At 40.5% G+C, this 21,066-nt stretch overlaps 1 protein-coding gene across 2 annotated transcripts; it reads right to left on the bottom strand.

Moving 5' to 3' along the window:
- Nucleotides 1-1,815: 1,815 nt before the first annotated feature.
- LOC307116220 (UPF0547 protein C16orf87) lies at nt 1,816-20,833 on the bottom strand. Of its 2 annotated transcripts, none has more exons than XM_079799958.1 (4): nt 20,659-20,833; nt 14,461-14,557; nt 9,965-10,147; nt 1,816-4,314 (listed from the first exon to the last, which is right to left on the bottom strand). In XM_079799958.1, the coding sequence occupies exons 1-4, from the start codon at nt 20,722-20,724 to the stop codon at nt 4,196-4,198; spliced, it is 465 nt and encodes a 154-aa protein (XP_079656084.1). In that variant the 5' UTR covers nt 20,725-20,833; the 3' UTR covers nt 1,816-4,195. The 2 variants fall into 2 exon arrangements, with proteins under 2 accessions (XP_079656084.1, XP_079656085.1); XM_079799959.1 differs by lacking the exon at nt 1,816-4,314 and adding an exon at nt 4,335-5,684.
- Nucleotides 20,834-21,066: the final 233 nt, after the last annotated feature.

Raw genomic sequence — 21,066 nt, 5'->3', positions numbered from 1 at the left:
AAAATTTATATCACTGGAAATATGTCTAGTTCTTTTGCTAGAAATGCTCCTGGTGGGGTAACAATCAGTAAACGTGTGTTGTTCCTGACCCTTTTATTAATGAACTAACGTGCTCTCTGCTTTATCCTCTGTATGAAAGGCACATAAGTACCCAAAGGAGCGAAGCCAGCCTGGAGGAGAACAGGGAAGTGAATGCCAAGCAGGGTGAGGCTGACGTGGACCTGAAAGCCCAGAGGCTGATGGGAGAGAGTTAGCAGAGACAGAACACCGAGGGAGGCAGGACAAGGTCTGAGGGCTGCAGAGGGGGACTGTCCCTCAGGCTGAGGGGGCCCAGGCAGGGGTGGCTCAACTGTCCCCACCTGCGCTGCTCCACCATCCACTTAACCATCCCATCCCTCACACACACCCAGTGAGTACAGGCAGCTGGCACTGAGCCTCCAGCAAAAATAAAGACACATCCTGGCAGCTCTTCTCGAAAGACATTGAACTTCCACAATGGAGAATCCAAGGCTTTTTCATCAAGGCTCGAGGTCCCACAGTCAATCAGGTGGCCTCGGCCTACAAATGAGTTCCTGTCCCCCTCGCCCACCTCGGGTCCAGAGCACCCAGATAGAAGTGTTGCTGGGGAGCTGCCACCTGGTCCATGGACCTTGCACGCAAAGCTCTAGATGTGAGCAGACGCAGCAGCTTGAGAAAGGCAAAGGTATACAGATGTAAAAAATCCTGGTGGGAACAATGATGGGCAGGAAATAGGAGAAAAGTCGGCTCAAAGACATTTTAGAATGATTTGACAGAACCAGAAGAGGCTGATTTAAAAAAGAAATAATCAGAGCACAATCTGAAAAGCAATTCGAGATTTAAAATAGGATCGCTAAAACAAAATGTTCTGAAGAATCATAAGATACAGTCTACTGGAGCACAGGATAAAAAGAGAGAAAATGGGAACGAACAGATAAAATCCAGAAACCCAATGCTCACTAAATGGAGGTCTGGGAGAAGAGAGAAAAGACTGGGAGGGCAGGGAGGGGTGGATGAAGCCAGCCACTCCCCTATCTTTGCATCACTCCTTCTCAGGGGAGCTCGGATGAGAGCTCCTGGACTTAGCACCCCAAGACTGGAGGATGGTGTACTCAGGAAGGGGAGCTGGTGGTCAGGAAATGGCAAGTGATACCACTTTGTTGATGTGGCCTGACCACACCGAGGGAGCCAGGGCCATACACCCTCTGTCCTCTGGGCACGCGCACCCCAGGTATAACCCATCTGTGTCACTGCGAGAGATGCTACAATCAGAGCAGGGGACTGAGCCCTGCAGCTCATCACCAATGCCCTGCCTCCTGGCTAAGGCCAGTCCACCCTCTTTGGATCAGTGGTTCACCTGCTTATGGCTACACTCAGCTCCCTCTATCTGGTTTACAAGGACATCAGGACTTTTCTCGACGGCTTGGGTGAGTGCTTGGCTAGTAAACATTCGGCCTTTTCCAGAATGTCCCTAACAGTCCACATCAATACACTCCCAGCAGCCATGTTTGTACTGTGAGATTCTGGTCATGACCAAGTGGCACAAAAGTACATTTCTTTTTAAATTTTTATTTATATTTATACTTTTTAAAGTATATTTTTATTGATTTCAGAGAGGAAGGGAGAGGGAGAGAGAGAGAAACAATGAGAGAGAATATCATGGATCAGGTGCCTCCTGCACACCCTCTACTGAGGACTGAGCCCACAACCCGGGCATGTGCCGACTGGGAATCTAACCGTGACCTCCTGGTTCAAAGGTCGACGCTCAACCACTGAGCCACGCCGGCGGGGCCAGTTTCTAGTTTAAATATTAACTAGGTTTTGTTACTGGATATTTTGTAGGTGTGACCATCTGTAAGGAGACTTCCAGTTTCAGCTGACATGGAAGGGATTGGAAGTCATCCTCCCATCCTTATCAGAAAAGAGCTCAAGAATCAAGAACTCAGTGCCTCCTCTGGGACCTACCAAGGAGCTGAGGCTGGGGGCAAACGGCCACCCTGCGGCCTGGAGATGTGCCAGCACAGAGGGTGCAGGAAAGACCTCTGGAGCAGAAACCTCTGAAGCCAGGGGCAGACAGCACCTCCACGGTGTTTCTGACGCATGCTGGGTGCGGCGGGGCTAGTGAGTGTGAGACACGCCTGGCCTGCAGTCTTGGTGGGCAGAGGGCACACTGTCCTGGGTACTCCTAGGATCCTGCCAGGTTCTCGCAGTTCAGAACCAAGAAAAAAGAGTCCCCTCACAGCTCTAACCAAGAGAAGAAATAACCCACCACCCTGAAATACACTGGCATCTTTTTCCAGGACAAAGGCCAACCCCCCAAGGAAAAGCCTTTCTAGAGCCTTAGTCTCCGAGAGGGAAATGGTTAGATTACGTCACACACAGGGGAAGCTAATGTGTCCCTCTACCAAAGAACTTTCCAAATGAGCCAATGCTTTAGCACCATGAGCGTCTGAAATACATTACTTTCTACGCGGCAAGCTGCAGCCCAGTCAGCAGGCCCCTCCCTTATCCAATGACTAGTTCAGCGTGACTCCTCTAAGGCTTTCTGCTTAAAGGGACAGATTGTGACATCGAGAATTCTTTAAGGAGATGCCTACTCAGTAAGCTGTTCTTGCTTTCTCTGGGGACATATATTTGGTTCACGGCATTTTTCGGTATTAACCAATTTTATTTTATTTTTCTCAAAATGAGATCGTTTTCTTATGTTTCAAAGATAAAAATCACATTAGTATTCTCAGGAATAAGAATTATTCTAAGGCTTTATTATTATGGCTTTAAAATGCACACAAGAAAACTGCACTAGTACCTGCAGATAAATATGGGGGTTGAAGGGAAAGGAATTCTTAGGAAAATTCTACATCCTAGCTAGAGTATCTCTTAAGCTCCCTCTGCTGGCTACCATTTAAATAGAGTAAAAAACAAAACCAAGCCTTAAGCCTCTTTTCTTTGGGGAGTAGCGGGGAGATGAGATACAGGGTAGATGAGATGCAGGGTAGAACTGAGATGCTGTTGAGGCTAAGCCTGCTGCTGCCTGCCTTCCCTAATTAGGCTGTGGGACTTCCAAACAGAGTTGGCCCAGGGGGGTAGGTTTAAAATAGGGAGAGTTCTTGTCAAGTCTGAATATGTTAATCATTAAATCGATATGCAAAACTACAAAAGCATTTAATATAAAATGAAACAATTATAAATGGTTAGCATTTAACACTGGAAAATTAAGAATTTAAATATATTTCACAAACTCCACTAGAACAATAAGCTTGTAATATTATATAATCTATTCGTTTAAATATTAAGGTTTATTTTTTTCAGATTGAGATTAAGTAACAATTTAAATAATTATCAGGATGTATTAAATGAACATCCATTCAGATAAAACATTACTGCTTAAAAGTGGATACGAAATATTTTGCATGTAATAAATATATTTAATGTTTAGGTTAACAAGCACCATCTCGAGAGCAGAAAAGTATTTTTTCATAACCAATAAATAAATTACATTCAGGAAAACAAGGTGTTTATATCTGAAGTATCAGATAACTTTAAATGTTTTTCTTAATATAGCACCCAAACTTCCAAACTGTCTAGAAAGTATCTCCCAAAATATAACTCATACTTAAGTCATAAAAATAAAGGCCAAGAAAAAATCAATTTAAGACAAAATTTACAATTTATATTAATTCCCCATTCAATAAAATACCAACTGCCAATTGTTAAAAGTAAATGAACTGTATATATGCAATCCATTAGTGCTGAAAATCTGAAATATATATATTTTTAAAAGTCATTCTTTCTCAAAGTATTTAAAATATTGCATCTCTGGTGGCAAACCTGAAAATTATCAACCATTTTATTTCCCTCGTTTTCATACTTCTGCTCCCGTCCCTACCCCTTTAACAGTCATCCAGCTTTTTTTTTCCTTTTCTTTTTTTTTTTTTTTTTTTTGTAAATACACTTATATCCCAAACACAAAACACTGACAATGCTCCTTGGGAACCAAGGAAAGCCCAGAACAGCCCCAGCCTACAGCTTTGCTCCCAAAGCGTGGCCCAGGCGCAGTGACAGGGAGGCCATCACCGGCCCTTCCTGAGGCCTCAGAATGCTCCCGAGAGTCCACAGCTGTTTGAGACTTTGCTGATGCAATCCCGAAGAAAGTGTCAACACATTCTGCAGACAAATATCAGAGAATAAGTCTTTGATTGATAATTTTTCTATTTATTTCTGCCAAGGCGACTGAAAACACAAAAGCCTTTTCATCAGAGAGGTTAGCATAGATGTCAATTTCCTTTTCCTGTTTTTCTGTTAAAAGAAAAAGGGAAAGCTTACTATAAAGGCAGTAGATGCAGTGTTTTTGTTTAAAAATTTAAAGCTTTCAAGTATTTCTTTAAATGACAATATTATACATGATACTACAATGTACATTAAGTATTTCAAAGTATTATGCTACTGAACTGAAAAAAAAATTTAATTTCAAAGGAGTTATTGAAATGTCATGAACTACATTCTGAAGACTAACTGTACAGACTATATATATTTCTATATATCTTCTAATATCTACATCATTTCTGCAAGAATCTCAAATAGTTCTTTCTCCTCGCTAGTATGAGCAAAATGACTCTACCAAAATGAATTTTCTCACCCTAAAGATAGTCCTTCCTGAAAATCAATGGTGTCTTTGTGACTATATTAACTTCTTCATCTTAGCCTTGCTACCAAATATAAATACAAACATTTCTTTCTATTTTTCCTTTCCTGATTAAAAATGCAATCCAAGTTCGCGGTAGAAAAAGTTTTAAATACAGAAGGACAAAAAGAAAGCATCTAGCTCATAAGTCAGCTAAACTCACAATCAGCATTTTTGTGTACATTCTTCCAAAATTTTCCCAAGCTCTATCATGATTCTACTTTGTCTGGTTTTTATGCTGTTATTGTTTTGCTCTTTAATCCAAGTTAAACATTCATCTATCTTAAAGTCAAATCATTTTTACAGAACTGGTTACCAAAATCACAAGTCCTCCTCCCATGCACATTTCCCACTCTCCACATGCACCCACATTCTTTTTCAGTTGTTCCTTCTTGTTTTTGCCTCTCTATCTGTAAAGAACATTTTTACATGATGCGACTGCTTGGTTTTTTTGTCTGTTTGTTTTAGGCATTAACTGACTTTCACAGTGGAAAATTAGGATTGTATTGTTTTCCATCTCTTGCCCCCACCACGTGCTTCCCTCCCATCTTCCCATTATAGTTATGTCACAATTTTGGTGAGATTACTATTCAATATTCACATTATTCTGACTGTGTAAATGATTTCACTTTACACGTACACTGTCTTCCCTGAAAAGATTCTCTTTTTACATCTGCTTAATTTTCATTACTAATTGAACCAAACTCTCTCCGAGTTGTATAAAATTTTCAGAATGTTTATACATAATCAGGTATTAGATCAATTTTTCTTCTTGAATAAATCTCTGCAGGTCTTCTGCACTGCTCCAATCTGAAATGGTCGCTTTCGGAGCTTACTGATGGCCCATTATCATCTTGAGATCTCTCTCCAACATCATGCTGGAGATTCTCTCATCCCTCTCTCAAGTTGGACCCTGTGTCCCACGTCCCAGCATACTTTCTTGGTTCACCTCTTCATTTTGATGGCATGTATCTTGCAGTAGGTCCTGAGAAAGGGAGTATAGGTAGCAAATTTTTGAGACCCTGAAGGTCCAAAATACATCTTTAGTCTACCCTCACACTAATTCATAGTGTGGTTGACTAAAGACTCGTAGATTTCCACTCAGTATTATGAAGGCAAAAAACTGTCTTCCATTAACTGGTGCTACTGCTAAAAAAAAAAAAAAAAACACCCCAATACCCCTTCTTACAGTTTTTAAAAAATTATTGCTAAATCTGCAGTGAAATACATAAACTAGATCTTAAATGTGTAATTGGAGGGATTTTAATGAGCATACGCCAATGTAACCCACACCACAATCACGATACAGAAATTCCTCACACTCCTTTCCCGACAATCCCTCCCCACCCCATCAGCAACTTCTGATTCCATCGCCATAGAATAATTTTGCCTACTCTTAAACTTCATATAGATGACATCGTACTGTTTTGTGTCTAGCTTCTGTTGTTTAACATGTTCTTGAAATGCATCGGTGCTGTTCATGTATCAGTAGATTGTTCCACTGGATTAGTTCTAATACCATTTTGATTCTTTTGTCTTTTTTCCCTGAATACTAGAGGATGCCCTTTAACCAGAGAGAGATGACTTATGATAATATGCTTTGGCAGAACTCTACTTTTAACCATCCACTGAGAATCTGTGGACCGCTTCAATATGAAACTCAAAGTTCTTCAGGTTTGGGAAAACTTCTTAGATTATTTCACTGATGACTGCCTTCTCCTCCATCTTCTATGTTCTTCTTCTGCAATGTCAATTATTTATAGATGTTGATCTCAAACTGGTCCTCTAAATTTCTTACCTTTCCCATTCTATTTTTTCTTTTCACCTCATATTCTATTGTTCTACACTCTGGTATATTTCTTCAATTTTGTATATAAGCCTTTGGTGATGGTTTTTCATTTCTAAAATCATATACATATGTGTGTGTGTGTGTGTGTGTGTGTGTGTGTGTGTGTGTGTGTTCATATTTTAAAGTTCCTTTTCCAGGTACTTTTTTTGGACACTGGCAATTTTTTGTTTAAATATCATCTTGTTCTTGTTTTATGACTACAATATGTTCTCTTATGATGAATATTTATAATAGCCTTAATTTTTTCTTCTCCCTGCAAAAACTTGTTTTATTCAAATGTTTTTTCTTCCCTGATGATTTGGTCTTAGCCTTTCACACTAGATGCTTTCTTCCATACATCCGGGTAATTCTTGGCGATATGCTCATACGTGGAAGTGGGACCAAAAAAACTATGATTAGCTCCTGCACACTGTGGCCGTCCCTTCAGGATGATCTGCCTGGGCCGTTTCTTTGTGCGATCACAATGAGAATGTCTTTAGTTCAGGCCTTTGCTCTTGGGCTCTTCAGAGTCCCTAGAGAAGATACTGCTCAACTCTTACCTGGAAGACATAAGCCTTACCTGCAGAACTCCATATCTACCATCTCCAATTCTCACCTCACCTTGATCTTCACCTAGTACCCCTGCCCTCAGTGTAGCCTGGTGTTCCCTAGGCCAGAGACTCGCTTTGTCTCATCTTTTTCAAAGGATAAACTTGGAGAGAGGCAAAGACGAGGTAAACAGCCTTAACGGGATATTTTTAAAAAGTCTTTCAAACAATATTGTTTTTAGCCTCACTTTCACCTCTATACTTCCCAACATAACTGATGTGCAAATTCCTCATCTTAAGGCAGTTGTGTAAAAAAAAAAAAAATCAGTTTTTTTCTTAGCTTTTGCCAAAGGAGCTTACAATTTAGGTTTCATAGGTGTGCTAAAGCAGTTACCATTTTCCAGAATTTTGCTGTTTCTCCCATTCCTTGTCCTTGTGGGATTTTGCCATTTTTGAAAATATCCTTTTACTAGGATTTGGGGAGGATGCAGAGTTAAATGTGTTTATTTGCCAAAACCGGTTTGGCTCAGTGGATGGAGCGTCGGTCTGCGGACTGAGGGGTCCCAGGGTCGATTCCGGTCAAGGGCATGTACATTGGTTGCGGGCACATCCCCCGTTAGGGGGTGTGCAGGAGGCAGCTGGTCGATGTTTCTCTCTCATCGATGTTTCTAGCTCTCTATCCCTCTCCCTTCCTCTCTGTAAAAAATCAATAAAATATTTTTAAAAAATAAAATAAAAATAAATGTGTTTATTTAAGCCACCATCTTTAACTTGAAGTCTACAGGAATTCTATATGTTCATTAACAAGACATTCAGAACTGCCCAATATATTTTAGTCAAAAATGTCACTACATTACTAATATCCCAAGTAATCATACTCCCCACATATAAAATGAAGACTTATCTTAAACAAACCAAAATTTGTTATGTTTAATGATTTGTTTTTATAATTTTATAAAGATATGTTGTTATCTGGATGCCTAACAAGCTTTCGTTTTCTATTCTTTTTTCTTCCTGTTCTTTTTCAAAATATTGAAAACAAGAAAGTCAATTCAAAATGTGTTTTTAGAAACAGTGTCAGGTTGTTCTTATTAAAATAACGGCAAACCTTGCTTCAAACTTTTCAAGTGCCCCATGAGCAGACAATAAAAACTAAATTAAATAGCTACTTAACACTAATAAGCATATCAAAGAAGTCTATTCTAAAATATACAGACACTCCAAAAGTCTTATTTCCTCTCTATATTTAGAAAACTTGGTCTGCCTCAAAGGTTAGCAAAGTGCAGCCTAGGTGCCCCGCTGGCCCACCACCTGTTTTTGTCAAGCCTAACTGGCACACGCCCTGCCCATTCATTTACATAGTGTCTATGGCTGTTTTCCAGCTACAATGACAGAGCAGAGTAGCTGTGATAGACTGTATGGCCCACAAAGCCTAAAATACTTATCTGGCTCTTTACCGAAAAAGTTTGCTGACCATCCACCCCCACCCCTGGGTCTACATTAAAAGATGTGTTTATTCTACAAAAGTTGCTTTGAGCACTTTCCTGTTTGTATTAGGAGCAAATAAATTAAGCCATATTTTATTCTAGAAATAATTTCTTAAAACTTTTTTTATAATAAACTAAAAATACTTGAAAAAAATGTATAGCCAAATCAATGCTTCTTTCTTCCAAGTTACCATGAAATAAAAGTTCAAACCTGCATATAAGGTCCTAGCACAACCCAGACTTCATTCCCTGTCTGTTTTCTCCCCTCCGCTCACCCTCCACCAGAAGCATTCCTTCTCCATTCTTTGGTTATATTCCCTTTACTTCAGCGGAAAAGAATGTTCTGTTTTCTGGGCCAAGCAGTATTTTCCTCTCTTTCTTTTTTCTGTTGACTTTATTTACCTAGTGTAGCACTGATTTTTCTGATCATCCCACTGTTAAAGCAGCACATTCAAATTGAGGAAATAACTCAAACTCTCTGGGAGAGCAGTGCAACAGAAGGAAAGAGAAAAAGCAGTAAAATTACCCAAGGAATTAATGAGTAAGGAGAGTCTTCATAGAAGACAGCCAAACACAATATAAACGGTATTCCTTTAGCCATACAACAGAAAATCTTTACTTTGACAAAAGTTAAGGACAGCTGTATCAGTGAAGTCATTTTCCCTAACAGCAGTTACTTTATTCAAGTAAAAGCAAAGAAAAATGATAAACAGGTAAAATTTTCTCTATGTCTAAAAAAAGAAATTTACATTTATGCTCAATATTTGAATACCTAAGACTGAATACCTGAAAAAGCAGAGCACAACTCACATATAACTAAGAAATGCATTTCACTGAAGATGAAGTTACTTTAAGAGGTTTTTAGAGAATTGTAAAGAGCAACTATACTGAAGAACATTTTCAATAGTTAATTTTAAAAACTCATAGTATAGCAGTTTGAAATAAGTCTTAACAGAACCCAGATTTATCTTTAAAAAAATAAAAGTACAACCACTTGAACAGGATGTCACATACACGTTATTATCTCTGAACTCTACTATCATCAATTCATAGCAAGGTGAATATTACCTAATTTAAGCCTTTAGTTTTCTAATAAAAATTACATCGATGAAAAACATCAACATCGACTGGCTGCCTCCTGCACACTCCCCTACTGGGGATCAAGCCTGCAACCTGGGCATGTGCCCTGACCAGGAATCGAACCAGAGACCTCTTAGCGCATGGGTTGATGCTCAGCCATTGAGCCATACTGGCCAGGCGAGGAAATGCTTTCAAACTAAAATGTCACTGGGGATTTTTAAGTCCAGGAGCTCCATGCCTGGCGAACACTTCCTTGGAGGCTAGCTAATTAGGATCTTAGGAAAACGAAGTACGTGGAAACAAGCTGCTTGGATTATCATACCTCTTTCTTCCTCGTGTTTTTTGGCAGATGCACTTTTAGGTCTTCCTCTTCCTCGCCTGCTATGATCTGAATGGCTGTTACTCCGGGACCTCTTTCTGTTTTCTAAGTCCTTATTTCCTGTCGGGTGCATCTTCTCTCTCCTAGCTCTCTCTGTGCGCCTCCTCTTGGCCTCATGCTTGTTTTCTGTATGGATGAATAAAAGTGATATATTTTAGGGCTTAGCAAGAACTGTTTGCCCAAGTTCTCCCTGTCTTCTTTTTTCTTTCTAAAAGCACTACAGTTTGCTGCCTGGCAAATTTCATTAAACTACCACCATGACATTTATGCCCCTCATATCCACACAGGAAAAAAGAAATTCAACAGCATTCAGGTGACCCATGAGCACATGAGGGAGGAGTCTTATAACAGAAGACTTTTCTTTACTTGGCACCTTTAACTTCAGCCCCTACAAGTCTGCACAATTCCACAGTGACCTTTCTGCTCTTTCTCTCTGCTTCCAAGCTAAAAAGGGTGACATATTAGAAAAGGGGGAAAAAGTTTCATTCTTTTTTGCCACTATGCAAATTATGTATTGAAATATGTCAAGTATGCAGAAGTGAAACTGACCTTGCCATAATATATTACAGTTACCAATAAAAAACAAACAGAAAGCATCCACAGAAAATATAACAACACTAGGAAAGTAAGTAGTTTTTATCACCTTAGCCACAGAGGAGGTCATTTCTGACATTCTAAGAACATGCTGATCCCTAAATGGAACAGCAACAGAGGAACTTGACTCAATATGGTAATTTAATTAATACAAGAAACCACCCTCTCACTCCAAACAAATCAAAATGGTTTGATTTGATAAGACAACAAAAATTTTTAAACAGCAAAAACCAAAACTTGCTTTAATCCATCCATACCTGGAAAGAAAATTCCCCAAATGCTTAAAATTTACTGTGGGAGAGGCAAATCACATGCTACAAAATGGATGAACTTTGAAAACATTAGGCTAACTGAGATAAGCCAGACACAAAAGGACAGATACTGTAGGATTCCACTTTCAGGAAACGACAGTAGTCAAATTTACAGGCACAAAAAGGAGAATAGTGGTTACCTGGGGCGGGGCGGGGCGGGGGGGGGGGGGGGGAGGAGAGGAATGAGGGGTACTGTTTAACGGGTACAGGGTGTCAGTTTGGGAAGATGAAAAGAGTTCTAGCGATGGATGGTGATGATGGTTAAGTACACAATAAGAATGTACTTAATGCACCGAAACCGGTTTGGCTCAGTGGATAGAGCGTTGGCCTGCGGACTCAAGGGTCCCGGGTTCGATTCCGGTCAAGGGCATGTGCCTTGGTTGCAGGCACATCCCCAGTGGGAGGTGTGCAAGAGGCGGCTGATCGATGTTTCTCTCATCGATGTTTCTAGCTCTCTATCCCTCTCTCTTCCTCTCTGTAAAAAATCAATAAAATATATATATATAAAAAAAAGAAGAAAGTAGAAAACAAGATGAACTGCTAAAAATTAAAGTGCAAAAGACACACTATAAAATAGCATCTGCAGACCAAATTACAGATCTAGAAAGGAAATTCAATTAAAGTTCCTGGAACAAAGCAGAAGGACAAAAAGACAGAATATGTGACAGTAAGTGAAGAGAAATGAGAAAAGTCCAAGAAATCTAATGCTGCTCATCTATGACAATATTGTAATTATCTACCCAATATTCAGTCTCCCCTCTTGAATAAGAACAGAATCCTGTTCTGTTCACTAGGACAATGCATGAGCTAAAATATACACATCCGATACTCCTCATGTGAAGCGGCCATGACATTACATGTCTGGCCAATGACATGTAAGTGGATGAGTAAGGTTTCCAGAAACATTTTTTAAGGGGATGAGCATGGCTGGCAAGCCCCTCTGTCCTTCCCTCTTCTTCCTGCTTAGGATGCTTATGAGATGCCTGGGGTAGAACAACTACCTTGTCATAGGGTGAAAGCCACAGCTTCTCAGGATGGAAGGAAGAGAAGAACCTAGGTCCTTGATGATATCACTGAACCCTAGTCCTGCGGTGCCAACGTCATCTTTCTTCACTAAACTGTGACGGCAAACTCTGTCCAACCCAGGGCCAGTCAGGTTTGCTGTGGATGGTGATCCTTATATATCATCCAGTAAGTATTGCCAAAAGGAAAAGGGAGAATAATGGTGGAAAAGATATAGAGGTAAAAATTGCCCTAAGCTGCACCCTGGAGCGTTCCAGTGGAAAGGCCTGGATGCCACGGAAGAATGGGAACACTTAAGTGCAAAGTAAAGGCATTCACCACATGCAAGATAGGAAATGCATCACCACATGTTTTTCATGAAAATTTTTCCAGGTCTGAAACAATTTCTGCAAAATTTGTTCCAGAGATAAAAACACATGGGTTAAAAAAAAAAAAAAAGTACATAAGAAAAAGTGGGATTACCCCTGGAGTACAATGGAAAGAAATCTTAGTTTGACAGTGTGCAGCTGACCTAAAACCATTCTTTTTTTTTTAAAGTTTATTTTTATTGATTTCAGAGAGGAAGTGAGATGGAATAAGAGAGGTAGAAACATCAATAATAAGAGTCGGCTGCCTCCTGCAATCCCCACACTGTGGACAGAGCCCACAACACACAATTAGTATGTCTTTTGCAAAGGCCTAAAACTGTTCTTTATTAGAAGTCAGAGGATTCTATTAAAAAAGGTCTTAAAGCCCAGCCGATGTTGCTCAGTGGTTGAGCATCGACCTATGAACCAGGAGGTCATGATTTGATTCCCAGTCAGCGCTTATGCCCCGGTTGCAGGCTCTAGGTCCAGTAGGGGGCATGCAGGAGGCAGCTAATTAATGATTTTTATCCATTGATGTTTCTCTCTCTCCCTCTCCCTTCCTCTGTGAAATCAAATAATATATATTTTTAAAATTAAAAAATTATCTTTTATTGGTTTGATTTCACTTTTTAAGTTAGTACAATTTTAGGTTTAAAGACGGCTCTCTTTTTTATTTTAAACCCAAACTTCTTACTCTGTTTACAAAGTACTACTTAATCTGGCCCCTGCCTAACCCTCCAGCCTCATCTCCACACTCTCCCGCTGTGGTCTACACTGCAACCACATTAGTCTTCATGTTCTTAAAATATACCAATCTTTTTCTAGCCTTAGAATTTTTGCATCTGCTATTTCATCTGTCAAGAATGTTCTCCCTGATCTGATCATGACTAGTCCCTTGTTCCATTCAGCCTCACCTTAAATGGCACTTCTCAGAGAGGCCTTCTCCAACCATTCAATCAAAAGGAGCCTTCTAATCACACGCTGGCACAGTACTCATCTGAATTTCCTACAAGGCACTTATCACAAGCTGATATTCTCCATTGATTTGTTCACTGTCTATCTCCTGCTCACAGGAGCATTAGCTCCATGACAGCAGCGAGCCAGCCTTGATAGGACAGTCATTCATTCATTTATGGCCAAGGCTCTGAATAGTATCTAGCATACAGCAGGTGCTCAGAACATATTTGTAATCAACCTACTTTTATTTGAGGATCATCACTATATGAAGTCTGATTTTACCAAAGAATAAGTAACAAAATTTCATCTTCTAATAAGTATATCCATTGAATAAATCCAATCTGTCTAGTAAATGGGAATGTAAAATAAAATTATTTTTTAGATCTTCTAAATCAGGAAATTATAAATAATCAATATGTCTAAAAATTACGTTCACACCAAAATCAAGTTATATTTTTCCAGTCACTAGTTTAAAAAACTCGAAAGTTGTTATAAATTTTATCAGCATGATGAGAGGAAAAAACCCAAATGTCCATCAACCAGTAACTACATAAACAAATTGTGGCATATCCATGCAGAGAATACTACTAGGCAATAAAAAGGATTACTTTTTCTTGATATAAACAACAACGTGGCTGAGTCTTAAACTAGCTCAGTGAAAGAAGCCAGACAAAAAAGAATACATATTATATGATTCTATTTATATTAAGTTCTAGAATAGTGACAGAAAACAGAGCAGCAGTTACCTGGGGCTGGGGGTAGCAAGACTACAAAGGGGAATGAGGAAACTTTTGGGAATGAAGGACATGTTCATCATCTTGATTGTGGTGACTGATTGGTGTAAACATATGACAAAACTTATCAAACTGTACACTTTAAATATGTGTGACTTGTTGAATGTCAATTATACCTTAGTGTTGTTTTTTTAAAATCAAATTGGGTACACACCCTTGCATTAAAATCCTTCAATGGCTCTCCGTACTCCAAAAACAGAAAGTTTGTTACAAGTTTATCAGCACGATAAGGGATTATCATTTAAATGAAGGACAGCAAACTAATGTCATAAGCTGACTTCCAACAGCTAATAAAAACCAGACACACTTCAATAGATTTTAATGTTTAACTTCAACAAAAATGTAAATAGCAAATTCACAAAAAAATTTAAATTTCTACATCAAATCTAAAAATGTGGTAAACTCTCAATTACCTGTTGAAGGTGGTGATTTCTCTGGGTGCTTTGCATTTAAAAGTTTTCTGCTAATAAATATGTAACCACAGGGACATGACTTACATGCAACAGGAACCTGTAGGAAAAAAAGAAAAATATGTATTATTACTATTTTTCTATTGTTAACCTTCCCAATGTTTACAAAGTCTCCTAAACTGAATGATAAATTACTTAAAGTAGGAATCATAGATTTATTTAAGCCCCAGCTCCTTACAACAAATTATTTGAGATGGGTATTGTGTCCTATACATCTTCATATTCCCCTAAGGCTTTACAATACCATGAATAGGTAAATGAATAAAAAACATGTACTGATGAAAGTGACCAATAGAAAAAGCATAATAGAATCAAAGCCAGGAAAAATATGTGGAAAGAAAAGTAACATTTTTTAAAAGATTAGTTTGGCAAGGCCACTGTGACTCAGAGGTTGAGTGTCGACCTATGAATCAGGAGGTCACGGTGCGATTCCAGTCAGGGCACATGTCTGGGTTTCGGGCTCAATCCCCAACAGGAGACCTGTAGGAGGCAGCCAATCCATGATTCTCTCTCATCATTGATGTTTCTATCTCTCTCTCCCTCTCCCTCCCGCTTCCTCTCTGAAATCAATAAAAATATATTTAAAAGGGAAAAAAAAGATTACTTTGCTAGCTGGTAACTCTTGGCAAGACTGCAACTAATGATGTTTGTACAACCAAAGACTCTATTTTGTGATTTAAGGGGGAAAAATTGACTACGTTTTACTTTCTGGGAAAAAAAAGAAAAAAGAAAAAAGAAAAAAAAAGATTAGCCTGACTAGCAGTTTACATAGAACAAATTGGAAAGGGAAATGTGGCTGGGAAGTCATTAAAATAATCCCAGCATAAGAGTATGAGGGTCCAACCGGAAACAATAGTAAGAATGGATATGGAGAGCCGAAACCGGTTTGGCTCAGTGGATAGAGCATCGGCCTGCGGACTGAAAGGTCCCAGGTTCGATTCCGGTCAGGGGCATGTACCTTGGTTGCGGGCACATCTCCAGTAGGGGATGTGCAGGAGGCAGCTGATCGATGTTTCTAACTCTCTATCCCTCTCCCTTCCTCTCTGTAAAAAATCAATAAAATATATTAAAAAAAAAAAAAAAAAAAAGAATGGATATGGAGAAAAAGTAGATCTCTGCCAGACATTCCAAAAGGAAGAAAGAACTGAAAATGACTCAGGTTCTTATTTGATAAGGTAAGATGCCAATTACCAATAACACACACACACACACACACACACACACACACACACACACACACACGAGTTTACAATAACCAGTTTGAGGGGCAAAATTATATTACAAGCAAAAGAGAATGCAGGAGAAAGTAGTAAGATCTAGGGTCATATAGTCTCAGCTCCGGAGAGGACACTGGATAAAACAATGTGGATGGGCTCTGAGAAAGAAGGTACCTACTAAGAAGGCTCAAGGCTAACTAGGCTCAAGATTATAAAATGGAGCCTACCAGCTGTTTCTACATGGGGCCACTCAGACAAACTGTGCTTCAGGGATCAACATCTTCACCAACCAATCAGAGTAGCTCCATTCTGACCAAGCAGGACAGTGCTTTTGGGACCAATCAAACTGTGAGAAACTGAAGTCCTTATTTGCATGAGGATGAACCAATCAATCAGGAACCAGGGGCAGGGACTTCTTATATAAGTCAGCTCCCACACTCTTTTCATTGAAGACAAGACTGTTTCCCCAGCTGGAGCTGAAACACTGAAAATGAAACACCAAAGATGCCTCCCCACCCCAGAGTGGGGCAGAACAGGCAGAGCAGGGCAGAACAGAGCTGTCTAGCCAGAGAGAGGCGTCTAGCCAGAGAGGTGCCTCGCCCCAGCCACCTCACAGCTGCGCTGCTTCATAATTGAGCTGTAACACTGTGTTGTATCACAACTGAGCTGTTTGCACTGATCAAGTCTCTTTCTTCACCACTCTCCAAATTGGGGATTCCTATTGGTGTTCAATTGGTGCCAACAACAATCAGTTGACAACACTTAAACTCTTCATGCTTCTACTTCTAAAAACGTAAAATACAAATGGCTCCTTTCTCCATTTCAAATGTTCTTGAAAATTATTGGAAAAAAATTTACATTTCACCCAATAACCATTTCACTAAATTAACCTTAATGATCCTTGGAGTCATGTTAATAAAAAATCAGACATATTAATAAAAAAAAAAAAACAGAAATTAATCTCAACAAAAAATACTCAGAATAATTAATCAGAAAATTGCAATTCCCTTTGTAAGATAAATTTTCCCATTGTTCTGCTTGTTAAAAGTTTAGTTACGATCATAAAGCTTTTTATCCGTGTATGTGTGAAATGCCTCATACTCTAGAATATAAATACTTTCATTAAGCTAAATAAAAAATTTGGCAGAATTCTTTTTCTTTGCATAAAAATACTGAACAAAGGATACCTAGTTTGAATTTAAGAAAAATAACAATAAATCCTATAAAAATAATCAAAATCCAGATATGTCTAACAGCTTGCTCTATTTAAAATGTGATGAGATTCTTTCAAACCATGACAGAAAATGTAACATTACACTTTTAATAGTGTAAAATCTGCCCAAAATAGATATGTTGTCATTTTTAAAATTACACATCTTCATAGAAACCAAGCTAAAAGGCACTGACTCATTTCCCTTACCCTTAATCACATCATTAAGGGCAGTCACCGGAATCTAAATTGTTTTAAATTAATGCCATTCAAAACCACAGAAAACCTGATGTTCTTATTTAAGAGGCCCCTGCTCCTCAGCAAGCATTTCTTCTACCTGCTGAAAGTCAATACATTTCTAGTTAAGTCTCTGTCCTATACACTAAAAAATGTATCAGCCCATATCCGGAATTAGCAGATTGCTACAGTAAGATGAGAAATGTACATTTGACTTTGGGATGAAGAATACGCAAATACTACTTAATAGGTTGATTTTCATCCCTTAATGCAAGTGTTTTATGCTCAAGAAACATTCAATGCACCTGAGCTAAGTCACCCTAAAGTCCTTTTTAAAAAGGAAAGTTCCTTTCCCCGACCCCAATCTACCCACCCACCCACACACACACACAAATAACCAAACACCACCAAAACCCAAATCCTATAAAAATTATTATTAAATAGGGTAGACAACTTCATTAACCTCTTTATAGTATAATTTGGATTTTAAACAGCCTAAAATTCCTTCAAATTTCAGTTGCAATGTCAAAGATATTGAAAGTTCTAATACCACACTTTCAGGAATTCAATAGAAAAAGAAATCCAACCTGGCTGATGTGACTCAGTTGGTTGAGCATGGGCCTATGAACCAGGAGTTCATGGTTCCATTCCTGGTCAGGGCACATGCTGGGGTTGCGGGCTCCATCCCCAGTAGGTGGTGTGCAGGAGGCAGCCAATCAATGATTATCTCTCATCATTGACATTTCTCTCTCTCTCTCTCTCCCCCTCCCTCCCTCTCTGAAATCAATAAAAATATATTTAAAATAAATAGAAAAAAATCCAAAATTTTGTTTACTGATGGCTTATTGTATATCAATTTATTTCTTGAAAAGTGTATTTAGGTTGTTCGTTTTACAAGTAAAACAGGTTAAAAAAAAACTACAAAAAAAAATCCTGTTCCTTTATTGTTTCAGTGATTTAAAAAAAGCTCTAAAATAACCGCATTATAGAGAACTAATTTATATTCTTTGCTGCTAAAAGAAAGTTACCTATAGTGGGCATGTTTGCTATATGTCACATAAAATTTTTTATAAATGAAAAAACAAACAGCTGCTCTATTTTTAAAAATTAAGGCAAAAACAGAAACATACTCAAAAATACCAGAAAAGTAACTAGAATCACCAATAGTATTATGCACAGTAATTTGGGTTTAGTGGATGTGAAAATGAAAAGTATTGTGGTTTAGATGTTTCAGAACTATATTTTCAAATGGAGGCATTTAAAAGGGATGTTCAAAAACAAAAATTCTAGGGCTGTCTTCTTTGCTGCTCTCTCTCTACCTGTTTTTAAACTTATATACACACGCATGTATCTAATGGGGGCCATCTCAAATTTTGAAGATTTTCTTTTCAATTGATTTTTAGAGAGGAAGGGGGGAGAGAGAAAAACATCTATGTGAGAAAGTCATCAGCTGCCTCCCATACACACCGAGATCGAACACCCAATCCGGATATATTCCCTGACCCGGAATCGAACCCACCGGGATGACACGCAGAACAACTGGACCACACAGGCCAGTGCTAAAGATTTTACATTTGTATTTATAAACTAAATTCGCATTTAATATTTTTAAACTATGTAGTAGCTTGCTATGGACTGAACTGTGTCCCACCTCCCATCCCAAATTCATACACTGAAGCCCAACCCCCCAATTGGGTTGGGTTTGGAGATGAGATGATGAGGTCGTCTCAGGAGGAGATTAGTGTCACTATAATAAGAGACATCAGAGAGCTCTCTGCCAAGACCACGGACAGCCAGCCTCCAGACGGTGAGGAAATAAACTGTTGGTTGAACCACCATCTGTGGTATTTTATGGCAGCTAGGGGGGCGATTGTGTGTGTAAAACAAAAGTGATGTGCTCTTCCCAAATAAAATGCTGATCACCTTTTGTTGAACAGTTACAGGACTCCTATAAGTTTATTCTTCTTTCCTCTTACTTTAAGCAGGATATCAAAAGCAGGTTATTTTCCCCGAAAGGTTACTTCTTGCCAAGTAAAACAAGGTCAGGATTTGCAATAACTTGCACCTAACAGAAAACTGGAATGCATCATACATACCATGAAAACCTTACACTTCTGTACTCTTCACTGGGATGGACGGAAATGATTTAAACATTGAAATAAACCCCTACAAAGCAACTTCAATCGCCAAGTCCTAATTTTGTCAGAATTTAACAAACTCAGTTTCTGGGTAAGAATGGAAGTTTAACTCTTCACTTTGGAAGCCATGACTACATCATTTTTATAATGCATACTCAAACTCCTACGATCAATAAACGGTAGGATCAGAATCTCCACCACGGCCCATAAAAGATACTGAATAAAACATGCAAACATTTTCTGTTACAAGGGCTGATCAATGTATAAGACTGCTCCTTAAAGAATGCACTAAAAGTCAGCTTATTAAAAGTCTCCAGCCATTTCAAATCACTCCTGATCAAAAAAAACAAAAATAAAAAGGGGGAGGGGCGGGGAGAGGGAGGAGAAAGGTAGTCATTTTGAAAAAATTCTCTCAGTGGAAAAGAAAAAAACACACCCAGATCCGCATGCTGGCATGAAACGAGAGCCTCGCGACTGGTTTTAATTGAGAGTTTTAGCTCATTAGACTGGGGGCTTTGGAGGGACGGCTATTATCCTGGTAAAGAAGGAGGCATGCTTAAACTAACACACAATAAATGGGCATTTTAAAATTACAGTTCCGACACCATGGATTCTGTGTAGAAGGCAGTCATTTAAAATGCCCGGAACCATATATGTATATATATACTTTTTAATTTTTATTTTAAGATCTGGAAGCAGAAACGCCCAATTTCCAGTAGAGGATGCCGTGGCGGGCGGGGGTCGCGGGCGCCAGGAGGGAAGGGCTTCCCGGGGGCGTTAGTCCGTCATGTAAAACAACGTAAAGAAAGAATGCACCGTGACTCACGTCACAAATCTAGGAAGTATATTTAGAAGAAGAAAAAAGATCTCCAAACTCGCCGACATAGAAAACCATGACACTGCGGTCCCTTTCGTCACATGTGGGCGTCCGCCCGGGGCGCGGCGGGGACAGTGGGGTGCCCGCTCCCCTGTGAGGGGAACAAAGCCACCCTGCGGGCAGGACGGGGCGTCCGGCGCCAGGAGCCGGCTCCAGGGGGCAGCCGCGCGTTCCCGTCGGGGCACGAGGGGCTGAAGGGCGCAGACCCGCCGCTGTCACCGGAGCCGCCGGGATAGCCGGGACAAGCCCACGCCCCCTTCCGCGCCGCCCGCCGCAGGGCCGTCTCACCGCCGCCAGGTGTGCGCCGGCCCGGCCACCCCGGGCTCAGCTGCGGTCCGGGTGCCCCGTGGCCGCCGAGCCCAAAGGCCGGCCCACCGCTCGGCCGCCGGGACCCGGCGACGGGGCCTCTCCACAGCCAACCGCCGCCGGCAACGGCCGCCCGCCCGCCGGCCCGCCGCCCACCTGTTGGTCGCACTCGGGGCACGATTTGGTGGCCATCTTCACTTTCTTGGCTCGACTCGCAGACATGCTCCCCTCCGGCAGCGGCGGCGGCGGTGGCGACGGCTCGGGCTCCTCCCCTCGCACCTCAGAGGCCCAGCCTCCGCCCGCCCGGTCCCGCTGCCCTAACTGAGGCGCTGCCCGGTGCGCGCGCGCGTGCGCGAGGTTGGGCGGAGCCTGCGTGCGAGGGGGCGCGGCGTACAAGGGGGTGGGGCGCGGCGTGCGAGGGGGCGGGGCCTGCGTACGAGGGGGCGCGGCTGCAAGGGGGCGTGGCGCGACGTGGCGTGCGCTAGCTCCGTGGGGCTTGGGACTGCGCTCCCACCCACCCACCCACTCAAACGCGTCGGGATTCTCACCAGAGGTAGACGGGTG

This window comes from Cnephaeus nilssonii, assembly GCF_951640355.1.
Source record: "Cnephaeus nilssonii genome assembly, chromosome: 20".
Lineage (NCBI taxonomy): Eukaryota > Metazoa > Chordata > Mammalia > Chiroptera > Vespertilionidae > Cnephaeus > Cnephaeus nilssonii.
The sequence above is the reverse complement of the archived record's forward strand: the minus strand, read 5'-3'. Positions and strand labels throughout refer to the sequence as shown.

Bases quoted from the DNA above. Each gene is read 5' to 3' on its own strand.
- LOC307116220 (XM_079799958.1), bottom strand. From the start codon at position 20,724: ATGTCTGCGAGTCGAGCCAAGAAAGTGAAGATGGCCACCAAATCGTGC. The intron at 14,558-20,658 runs GTGGGCGGCGGG...TTTTTCCTACAG, and splicing joins GCCCCGAGTGCGACCAACAG to GTTCCTGTTGCATGTAAGTC. The intron at 10,148-14,460 runs GTAATTGAGAGT...TCATCCATACAG, and splicing joins GAAATCACCACCTTCAACAG to AAAACAAGCATGAGGCCAAG.